This window comes from Peromyscus maniculatus, chromosome 4, assembly GCF_049852395.1.
Source record: "Peromyscus maniculatus bairdii isolate BWxNUB_F1_BW_parent chromosome 4, HU_Pman_BW_mat_3.1, whole genome shotgun sequence".
Taxonomy (NCBI): domain Eukaryota; kingdom Metazoa; phylum Chordata; class Mammalia; order Rodentia; family Cricetidae; genus Peromyscus; species Peromyscus maniculatus.
The window spans coordinates 79,621,002-79,633,190 of NC_134855.1; the positions used below are offsets into that span (position 1 = coordinate 79,621,002).

At 46.6% G+C, this 12,189-nt stretch overlaps 1 protein-coding gene across 1 annotated transcript in view; it reads left to right on the forward strand.

Moving 5' to 3' along the window:
- Positions 1–548: 548 nt before the first annotated feature.
- The window catches only part of Elf5 (E74 like ETS transcription factor 5), a 40,190-nt gene continuing 28,549 nt past the window's right edge, over positions 549–12,189 (forward strand). The window contains exon 1 of the mRNA XM_076570176.1: positions 549–628. Coding sequence (XP_076426291.1) covers positions 576–628 — 53 coding nt within the window. The 5' untranslated portion in view covers positions 549–575. The remainder of the gene's footprint in view (positions 629–12,189) is intronic.

Sequence of the window (12,189 nt, forward strand, 5' to 3'; positions counted from 1 at the left end):
AAAGGCCTGGCTTCACCCAAGCTCCAGTGGTAATCTATGAGTCAGCCTCCCTCAGGGCCAAGTTTAGCGCTGACTGTCTGGCTAAAGTGGTTGTCTGACCTCCCTAAGCCTCCACTTACCCTTCTATAAAATGGGGATGGCAATATTGCCCTCCCTCTCCAGGTGGCACGAGGCTGGATAATTACTATTTGGCAGGGTGCTGAGGTGCTGACGAGCTGTGTCTGACACATTTCTCCTCTGCTCCCCAGGACGCGGAGCCTCACCTCCCTGGGAGACCACAGGCCTGTCACAGGCAGCACATGAGCTCAGGCCTGCACCAGGGAGCAGGCGTCGGTCTAGGGCGCTCTGTCTTTCCCTCGAGTCTTGCCTAACCCTCTTGCTGACAGCTGGCCATTGTGGAGGTGGAGGAGCCAGCTGCAGGCTGCCATTCCAGGACCCTGCCACACCTGGGAGGCTGCTCAGGGCCGGGACACCCAGAGGAGGTGCCACCTGCCTGGAAGCAGTCATGCAGTGTCCTTCTCACTGAGGAGGAGGGGCCCATGCCCATCCAGCCAGGGCCTTCACAGGGCAGGGAGATGACATCAGAGGACCTGAGTCCAGTCCAGGCTGGCGGGACAAATGAACTGAGGTAAGTGCTGTGTGTGTGTGTGTGTGTGTGTGTGTGTGTGTGTGTGTGTGTGTGTGTGTGTGTGTGTGAATGTGCTGAGGGAAGAGGGGACCTTGAGAGACCCTCACTCAGTGAGTGCAGCTAAATTTGTCCCATTCCTTCTCTAGGGAGGAAAAGAAGGTTTCTCCTGGCAGATGCTAAAGAAACTCAGTGGCTCTTATACATACAACCTTGTCCATCAGTCCATGGCCACCCCTAAAGGTTTGGCCCCTCCTCAGGCAGTATGAATGATGATCTAGCCTAACAGTGGGGTTCCTTTTGACTGACCTCACCAGGATGGGGACCATCATGAGGTTAGCAAAGTTGTATATACTACAGGACATGTTTGTGATTGGACTAGGGTCCCTTGGAGACAGCTGTGTAAGTGGTTCAAAAATGGAAGGATGGGACAAGAATCTCTGTTGGGACTCATGTGACCTTGAAATGTGGACACCCAATCCCGTGCAGAATGGGGTTGAGTGCTGTGCTCAGCCATGGGCAGGCAGCAGCAGCTCATTCCCACGTGGCTGGCTTTTCACTGTGATCCAATGTGTCTGTGAACGCTCGCTTTTGCACGTGTTGCTTCTTTGCATAGATGTGCCTCCTGCTTGGCCCCAGAACATCCTCTTAGAGAGTGAGCTTTTGTTTCCTTCCTTGGATGTAAAGTCCATATGATGGAGCTGGGACCCAAAAGGATGTCAGTCTGAACCTTCAGGCCCTTGCTCTGTAGGTCATTTTAAAAACCAAGATCTCTTCGTTCCTGGAAACTTTGGGAGCAGGGAAGGGATTCAGGGAGAGAAGGACACAGGCCTTGTATAAACCAGTGGCTGTCTTTGGCCCTAGCGTGCTACTGAGTGACTTGTCACTGTCAGAGGAGCCATGTGAAGAATCTCCGGCATGTCGTTAACCTCGTTCCAACATGTAATTAGCCCAAAAGGCCTCCTCACTGCCTCCATTCAGCGTTACATCATAAAGAATTAGATATTTTACTGTTCGGAGGACACCGTGAAGACTTGAAAGAGTTAATTATGGCTCACTGGAGTCTGTCCCCAAGATCCCAAGACCCAGACATTAAACTGTTTATTTTCAAATGTCGATCATCAAGCCAACATGCGAGGCAGCTTCCCCTATGGAATATCGGAGGTTGTCACTGGCCTATGGGAGTGAGCTGGAGGAAGTGACTTCATTGTCCCTCGTTTTGGTGGAGGCTATGGTCTTTTCAGGGATCTTAACTGCACAGCTCTGGGGGGCGGGGGTGGGGGGGAGAGAAGGCGGAATTCTACTTGCCCTCTTGGTGCCATGGAGTGAATCCACCTAGAGTCGTTTATAATCTCTGAGCTAGAGAGCCAGCAGTGTGGCCAGAGTTCAAAGTGAGTTCAGCTGTAATCTGGATGTGACCATCTGAGGCAATCTAACCATGCAGGCTCTGAGGACATCATTATCACTCAGGTGTAATTACAGATAAAATAGTTTTATTAATCAGCTTCCTAAGGGGACTGCATTTATCTGATGGCTGGTGTGTGTAATGCAAGCGCAGGGAGGGGCAGGAGCCAACGCTGGAATGGCTGCCTATGTGTGGAGGATGCTCGGTGTCTGGGAGGACAGACACAGGAGAGAGTGTGGCTGGAGCTGTATCCAAGCACGCATGGGCCTAGAGGAGAGGGATCAGTGTACACGTGGCAGCATAAAGGTGAACGGTTGTGCTTGTTCAGGCCGGTACAGCTGGATTGAGATCCGGCCTGCTGTTCCTTTACACCTTGCAGTGGTCACGGCACTTCCTCCCTCCCATCCAAAGAAGACATTCATATTTGTACGTAGCTGGAGTTACGGGGCCCCCAGTTGGTAAACTGCCCCTACGGGTGGCCTCTTTGGCCACAGACTGTCAGCCAGTTTTTCAAATCTTATCTCCAGACCTATTTTGGCTTGTCTTAAGTGTCCATCACCTGAAACCCGTTTGCCAGTTCCAAAGGCTCCCTCAAGGCTGAAGCTCCTCCCGAGCGCCTCCTGACCATTGTTCAGCTTGACCTAAAGTCAACCCCACAAAGATGTGAACTTTGGGAGCCCAGGTCCTTAAGCTATCTCAGTAAGTCTACCAGTCTGCCTTAAACTTGGTAAAGTCTCAGTGGTAGAGCATGGGATGGGTAACACTCCCAGGCTAGGTTCTGCCAACAGTGAGGCCAAGCAACTGCCCAAAGACTCTGGAATACAAACAGAGCCAGCCTTGTCAACTCTACCCTTTCTTCCCTGTCCACTCAAAACATCGGACGCCCGGGCCAGCTTTCTTAACACGTAGCCAGTATCTCCTGGCCTATGCAACTCATCACTCAATTTGGCTGGAATGCTTGACTTCAATTATCCCCCCACCCCCCACCCAACTCAGAGATCCTGGTGCAAAATCTGCCCTCTGGCTTGCACATTGCCCAAAGTGACAGCTGCAACCTGAGGTGGACACAGCCTGAGAACCAGAAAGCCAAATGACTATTTCCTGTAGAGACAGATGGCTTCCATGCTCACATGGGCAGGTGCAGAAAGGTGAGTTCTCAGATGTCCCGACGATGGGACTACCAGAAATGTAAGTGGTGACATCTGGGACTGGCGTGGCCAAATGGCAAATCTTCTAGACACTCTGTAGTGACTCTGTGTTCCCAAAAGGGCATGTTGGAGACCAGAAGTAGGGGAGTGTGGTGGGGAAACAAATATTTTATGAAATTCCTGCTCTGGTGAAGTTAAAAAGAACCACTGACCAAATGCTGTGACCTTCTCTTAATAATGACTCACAGGTGGGTGAATGTCTACCCACATTCAAAGTGCACATCTGTGTGCTTTTCCACCCGATCTAGTGGACAGCTAACGGTGTTTTCATTGTGCTAATTACAAAACCCAGGGGTAGCTAAGCTTAAAAATAACCTTATTTGATAATAATCTACTGAATATTTAGTATGTATCAGGTACTGGGCTAAGTACTTCTTACACTACAAAATTTCATTCAATTATAGTTTTTTAGGTTTTTTTCATCTATATGAGTGTTATGCCTGCATATATATATGTACACCACATATGTGACTAGTACCATGGAAGTCAGAAGAGGGCATCAGATCCTCCGGAACTGGAGTTACAGACAGTTGTGAGCCACTATGTAGGTCCTGGGAACTGAACCCAGGTCTTCTGCAAGAGCAGCCAGTGCTCCTAACTTCTGAGCCGTCTCTCCAGCACCCATTTCGTTCCATTGCCATCAAACTCTATGAAATAATAATTTATTTTCAGACAAGGAAAGTGAGGTTCAAAGATAAACAAAACTTTGGCTGCCAAGTTGGTAAAGCTGATATCTGAACCCACAACTCTTAGACTCAAAGCCTAGGGTTCCTTTCACTCCTGGTCTTTCCTCGACTGCCTTCTCCTCCAGCTTCTGCTCTTAGCAAGGCCATGGCTACCTGTTTAACAAGCACTTCCCCTGGAAATGCTCAGCCCCGTCTGTATCTCACTGGTTCCCAGGAGCCAGAGGGATGACTGCCACTCGAAATGGAACCAAAGCCTACCCACTTGCGTTCACTCATTGAGAAGGAATTAAAATGTGGTTCTTAAGAAGGGATGCAAGCGAGAGTAACGTGTGGGACTCTGGGGGCATCTGTCTTCACTTAAACTGTGGTTTCTCAGAGATAACATCCAAAGATGTGGACCCTGGGCACCTTACTTGGGGCTAGCCTAGGTTTATGAGTTCCAAATACAAGCATGTCCATGTTGATAGGAACTTGTCTGGGGAAGCCAGTTGGCTCTCAAAGTTAAGGGCCTCCAGGTTTATTAGCAGCAGGAACCCTCAGCCTCCACTTAGGACATAATGAAAACAGTGATAGCAAGATTCCAGAAAACTTTTAAAGCAGCACAATGCCTGCTTTCTTGTACCAGTCTGTGCTCCCCGCTCAGTCTCTAAATGGAACCAACCTTAGGAAATTTCAGGGTACAACCCAGATCTTTGAACTTCATGGATTTATCCACTCATTCATTTGAGACAGGGTCTCACTATGTAGGCCAGGCTGATCTCAAACTGAGAGGCTAGGATTATAGGCTTGTGCCATCATGTCTGACAAGATCTTTGAACACTTTAATGGCAAATCTTTACAACTGTGGAAAACTATAAGAGATTGGCGGAGGAAACATACTATTCCAAAATTGGTAAAGAAATAATTGAATAAATAACCTCCAGTGAGTACCAGCTGATGTACAGAGAAATAAGAACAGAAGCCACAATGTACAAAGTACATACTCAGTTTTAATGATTTCTTTATAACTAACTATCCAGACTGTGCCTATTATAACAATATTAGGAAAGCCCCAAAGATAGGCCTTTCCACAACTGCTACAGTGCAACCAGGGTGATGAACACCTGATTGATAGCTCTCTGCATGTACCAAAATGTCCAGTTCCATTGCAGGTGAGAGACAAACTATGAAAACTTAATGCCCAAGTATCATTCTTCCCAGAAAAAAAAAAATACAGCTAAAAGTGCCACCAGAATAGGATCCTCACCTACTGACAGCATGGCTGTTAATGTTCTTTTCAGATAAGGTGCCCCAAATACCACATTTAATAGTCTTTGAAGGTGGGGGGCTCTCATGGGAATCCCAACTTCTACTCCCAATATTTATAAAATGCACCTTGGTAGAACTCTCATTCTTCAAATAAAGTAAACTTTGGAAAGAGGGGAAACAGAATAGAATGCAGTATTCGAGGACACTGTGACCCACTGTCAGCTTGCTGCCTTGCAGACGATTGCCCTAAAGAGTGACAAAATCTGGGGTTCTTCAATACTGAGGTCTTCTTGAACTGGAAAGACCTCCCCCCTTTCTTTGTTCATAGAGGTGCCCTGCTGCCTGTGACAGTGAACTGGAGCCAACTCTCTGTGTCCAGGAAGTGCCAGGGTTACCCACAGCCTCCCCTCCTCCTTTACACTCTCCACTGCCCCTGGTGCAAACAGGAGACCCTGGTAAGCACAGCGCTCAGTGGCCTGGGCTCTGACTTCTCTCAGAGGAAACTCTGGCTCTGCTGCTTAAGTCGGTGACCTTACACAAATCACAGAGACTCTGTGAGCCTCAGTTTCCTCTTCTATAAAATCGGTCTAATGACAGCCCCACTCCTACGATGGTGAAGTCTGGGGCATAATAACCATCCATTTTTAGCAGGTCATTGCAGTCCTTCATTGTCCAGTTGGAATATCAAATCCCACTCAGCGTCCCTCCCCCATTCTCTCACATCCTACAAACCCCTGTTCAAAATTAACAGCAGAATTATGCACGGCCCTCAACTGTTTCCCTTGCATGTTCATAGACAATGTCTTTTTTCCTGAAGCCATAACTAGGTCTTCCTTATTTTTATATTATTCACTTTTTATAAGTATATGCTGATTTATTATATTGGTTGGGTTTTTATAATTATGATAACTACCAAATTCAGGCACTAATAATGATTCTGAAATCCAGATAAACATTGTAACTTAACTGCTTGTTTAACATAGTGTTCAAATCTCGAGATTCTTATTTAAATTGATAGGCACGATAAAATGCATACTCAATAACTTCTTTTTTAAAGGGTTATTTTATCTTTTAAACTTAGCATACAAGATTTAGCAGGATTCCTTGTGGCATTTTCATTCATGCTCAGATTTGGCTGCTCCAGCCCTGACTCTGTTCTTCTCCCCATTTCCCTGGTCCCCATCCCCATCCCCACCCCAGCCTCCAACCACCAAGCATCTCCTTGCCTTCTTTCAGATCAATTCCCCCTCCCCACTCAGCTCCCTTAAAGCCTGTTTTGTTTTGTTTTGTTTTGTTTTGTTTTGTTTTGTTTTGTTTTGTTTCCTATCCTCTCATAGACTCCTTTCTTGTTTCCTGGCCTCTATCTAGACTAGCTCATGCATACACAAGCATAAAAACTAAAAGCTAAGGGGCTGAAGAGTTGGCTCAGCACTTCCTTCCTCTTGACCACGGACACACCTTTGCGTGATGACTGCTGGAGGGACAGTTCCACGTAGAATCTAGAGGCCACTGTGTCCTCACACATCTGCAAGCTGCGTGTGTGATCCTTCCCCCTTCACCAATGAGGAAACAGGTTCAGAAGGCGAAGTTCTTTCAGCAAGTCCCGTGTCAGGGTCCCCGTGGGAAGATGAATCTCTACTGATGTGATTCTCTATTGATAGCCTTTGTCAGGATCCTTTCCAGATCAACTGAGCTCACTGGCCATGGCTGGAGGGACAGGCCCACTCACCACCAGGGATACGAGTAGCAGCACCATTAGTACCCATACCCAACTGGCAACAGCATGGACTGGCCACAGGGTCACCTCTGACAACACTTGCAGAAAGCAAGCCTCGTGCCTACCAGGATGTTGATATTTACTAAGAAAAGAACTAGGGGAAACTCTGTCTTCAAGAATCCTTCCTTGGAGAAAGACTCCCTGGCTGAACCTCTCAGATCTATGCCTTTGCACAACCATTGTGGCATCAGACTTACCAGCCTGACCCTGAGCAAGAAATCTGCAATGGGTTGCCTTCTAAGACATCTACTGACAACGGGAAAAGACAGTCTTGCAGGGTAGCAGCTTTCACAAATGGTGATGTAATTAAACCCTTGTAAGTAGGAGATCAGTATTCCCTGGTTTTTAACAGAATCCGGTTCTACTGTGGATGTAAGCCAGTTGGTAATAGTGTACATTTAGCATGCATGAAGCCCTGGGTTTCATCCTCAGCACTGTGTAAATAAGTCAGAGTGGCATCATCCTGTAATCCCAGCACTTGGAAGGTAGAGGATCTAGTGTCCATGGGCATCTTGGGCTACAGACTGTTCAAAACCATCCTTGGTTGCATGAGATCCTTTTTCAAAAACAAAAGAAAAAAATCAAATTCAAGTCAGGCATGGTGACACATACCTTCAATCCTAATACTTGGGAAGCAGATGCCGGTGGGTCTCTCTGAGTTCAAGGCCAGCCTGGTCTACATAGAAAGTTCCAGAACAGTCAGGGCTATATAGCAAAACCCTGTCTCAAAACTCAAATTCTGTAATATTTATTACAGTATTGTTCATCTTTATAACACTGTGACCAACCATTGTTTTTGCTAGTGTTTGAATTTCATGATGTCTTCAGTGATGAAAATATACAAAGACCCAAAGACCCATCACTTCCAAAGCACAGCCAAGAAAGAGTATGTAGGGGATGGGGAGAGCACCTCATTGACGCTCTCAACTGAATTGGGATTCTCTCTCTTTTTTTATTTGGTTTTTCAAGACAAGGTTTCTCTGTGTAGTTTTGGTGCCTGTCCTGGATCTCGCTCTGTAGACCAGGCTGGCCTCACAACTCACAGAGATCCTCCTGGTTCTGCCTCCCAAGTGCTGGGATTAAAGGCACGCGCCTCAGCCACCCGGCTCTGAATTAGGATTCTTGATCAGAAAGAAGGGCACATGAATGGCTAAAGATGGGAGAAGATATCCAGAGAGGATTTAAAGGGAAAAAGAAATCTTGACTACGAAATCAATGCACAAATTGTTTAAATGCCTATATGTGCTTAAGTCCATGCTCTGGAATTTAGAAGCCAATGGTTTTCCAGAGTTTATACTTGCTTTCAAGCATCATATCAGAAAGCTGGTACATCTCAACTCAGATTCATCTCCCCCAGGGTTACCATGACATCATAAGCGAGGGAATTCTGGCCAAATGTTTTCCTGAGTTCAAAACCTGAGTAGTGTTCTACCAGCTGTGTGGTATTAGGCAAGGTACTTGAGCTTTCTGTACCTGTTTCCTCATCAGTAAATTTTAGTTGATGATAATGACACACCCCTCATAGGAACGATGTAATAATCAAATGACTTAATACACACAGCATGCTTAGTCTGTTCCTAGCACCTAGGAAGTGCACCCAGTAAAGGGCAGCTGTTATTCATTGTCCTTCTTGGCATGGCAGACTCAAAGGGCAGGGGTCTCAATCAACAATGGTATTTCTCTCCATCCTAATGAAACCTACCATGTATCAGCAATCACAGTAAATGCCTCACAGATGAAGAAATGTACCCATGAAGTTGATGCCTCATCAAATGGCTCCCAGGTGCCAGGTGCCAGGTGCCAGGAATTTGTTATCAGATACATCCACTGACACCCCCCCAGACAAAAAAAAAAATCCACCAAAACATATTCTGACATTAACTAGTTGAAACAATAGAGCATGGAAAAATAAACATTCTCCATAGAATCTGTCCTGAAAATAAAGCCAGAATAATGGATACTGACTCCACATCCTGAACATTCACCTGCCTACTAAAGGTCTCTCCTAATGGTCTACAATCGGCCACAACTTTTTCTTTTCAGTTCTCTTTTGTTTTCAGCCTGTGCTGCCTGGTTGGAGTTGGGGGGGGCCGTGAAGGTGGCAGGTTGTTGGGGCAGGGTTGGGTGGGGTGGGAGTGGAGATATGACCTGGAAAAGCAGCAGACACAAGCCAGTATCTGCTTGCACGAGCCCAGGGAAGGATTGGATGGGACTGTCCTGCCTCATGTCAGATAGCACGCCCTTTAACTTACTTGATTCTGTGGTGCCATGCGAGCATGCGTGCGCATGCGTGTGTGCATGCATGTGTGTGTGTGTGTGTGTGTGTGTGTGTGTGTGTTTTCTTTACCCAAAGACCCACCCCCAGGGCTCCACATTCAGTGACACACGCAGAAGAGTTTCTATTCTACACTAAGAGAGAGGCTGTGCTGGCAATGACCAGGAGACATGAAGAGCCTGAACCATAGAGAGGGAGACATCCAAAGAGGCCAGTGCTGAGGCCAGAGCAAGAGAGGAAGGCCAAGCTGAGATCCTGTTTCTCTAGAGTGGTTTCACGTAGGGTAGGCTGCAATTCAGCCCAGAGCTGTCCCCAGGCCAGCTGGGTAACCCCCAGCAAGCGTCAGCACCTCTGTTTCTTTATCTTAAAAATAATATAATGGTAACCATCTCCTAAGGTTACTGTAAAAAAAATAAAATAAAATAACCAAGGTAAGACACGTGAGCCATCCCAGTACAACACTGGACATATGAAAGACGCTTTATATATGAATGTGATTCATTCCTTCCCTACCCAAAAATGGACCCCAGGAGCACCCAGAACTGTCAGAACCTAAGAGGCTGGGCCCTGGCGGCAAACAGCTGGGACTGCACAGTGCTTGCCTTGCTAACTGTAGGACCCGGGCTTCATCTCCATCATCTGAAAAGGGGGAACAATATGTAACTCCCTGGGTGAAGGTCTGCACAAAACTTAATTAATGAAAGCTAGCAGATGGCTCTCGCTGGAATGCAGAGCTGTTTGCGGGGCAGTGGCTTCTCACACTCACCCAGCCAGAAGATGGCAGACAGAGCAGGGATTGCAGCCTGCGAGGTCTCCCTCCGGAGTCACCTCTCTTCGCTACTCTGCTACAATGACACAAGGACTAGTTCTGTGAATGTCACTTTGAGGACCTGGAAAGAAAATAGTGAGAATTCTAAATAACTTCAGGCCTTCCTCTACCACCTGGCCTTCATCCCTTGCTCTTCGCCCTCCCCACTTCCACATCCTGTCTTCACCCACATTCATCATGTGGCTTTTAGCAGCTTAGTGTTTGAGATCATCCAGCTATCCATTCTAATCAAATTAATACTTACACTTAAATAATACTTACACTTAATTAGAGTGTAGTTTCTCTGTTTTGTTTGTTTGTTTGTTTGTTTGTTTGTTTATATTAATCCTCCCTTTTATCTACTGATACAGAAGCCTGAATTTTCTCACAGTCACCCAGAGATGCTACATTATACACCCAGGACCATGGGACACACCAGGGTTAATATCAGACACATCTGCTGCTAGGTTACTTTCTACTCCCAAACAACTGAGCTAGAAGGGGGGGAAGTGCAAATTTCCCCAAAAGCTTCTTTTCTAAAAACAATAACAAAATAGCGTATTTTGTTTAAAAACTCTTCCTCAGGAGGGCTGTATATATGTGGCTCAGAAACCAGTAGCAAAATGGGACAAAACTCAGCATGAGAGAAAATAGCATAGAGGATTATGGGAGTCCCCAGAAACCAAGCTTAAACGGGACAATTCACAGATGTTAAAACTTGAAGAAATCCCCGGGGGCATCTGGACTCAGCTATTTGTGGATTCTGTTCATGTGCAGATTTTTTTATTCAAACAAAACCTTACCCAGATTTAGAGAAAATCTCTGAGACTCTTCTTGAATCCCAAGAGGAAGCATCGAGCCAACACTCTGTCTTCAGCCCTTCAGCCCCGACAGTTTCTAAACCACTGCCCTAGGGGCTAGGGAGATGGCTCTGTGGATAAAATACTTGCCTCCAAAGCATGAGAACTTGAGTTCAGTGGATCTCTAGAACCCATACTTTAAAAAGAGCCAGGTGCAGCAGGACATGCCTGCAGTCCCAGCACTGGGGGAGCAGAGACAGGGAGATCCCGGGAGCTTTCGAGCCAGTGAGTGCGGCTGTCCGTGAGGTTCGGGTTCAGTAATAGACTGTCTCCAAAGCAACCGAGAGGCTGGAGAGAGATGGCACAAAGTTCAGAGCATTTGCTGCTCTTTCAGAGGGTCTGGGTCAGATTCCCAGCGCCCACACGGCAGCTCACAGTAGCTGTAACTCCAGTTCTGTTCCAAGAGATCTGACACCTTCTTCTGGCTTCTGCAAGTAGCAGGCACACATTCAGTAACACATACATACATACATGTAGGCAGGCAAAACATTCGTACACAGAAAATAAAAATAAAATTTTAAGATAGTAAAATAAAATAAGTTTGCATGTGATTGAGAAAGACACCCATTGTTGACCACTGGTCTGCACACGCGCACACACACACACAAACAAAAAGAAATTAAAACCCTTTTTGAGACAGGGTTTCACTGAGTGTGTTGTCCTAGCTGTCCTAAAACTCACTCTGTAGACCAGCATGGCCTCGAACTCAAAGACATCCATCAGCTTCTGCCTCCTGAGTGCTGGGATTAAAGGCACTGCCATACCCAGCAAAATGATTTTTTAAATAACTATCTTAATTCTATTTTCTCCTATTACTGTTGGGAGAATTGGGACTGGAAAAGCTGGCTGTCTTGTCTGAGGTCACACAGCTAAGTCAGAGTCCTCAGCAGTCCACTATCTTTCTCCAACGATTTTTCCACGATGACACATGACTTCTCACATGAACTGCCTTTTGTTTCTTCACACCGTTCATGTGTTTGGATTTGAGTGCTTGTGCCCATGCCCAGTGTTCCCAAGAAAACCTAACCAACCAGTCCCCGCTTCCACCTTCAAGCTCCAAGTCTGCAGTTTGGGCACGTTAGCGACTTGGCTGCCTGAGACTGAGGGAAGAATGGTACGCATGATAGAAGGGTACAAATACTCCTCCCTGCGGACCTCATATGTCACCATTTAGACTAGAGAGATGTCCTAAAAAAGTGAGAGGTTCTCTGTGAGACAACCGGGTGTTTGCAAGCAGTCAAGAGCCCTCCCTGGTGTGTGGGTCCGGACACCAGATGAAGGTGCAAGGTCCCGTCAT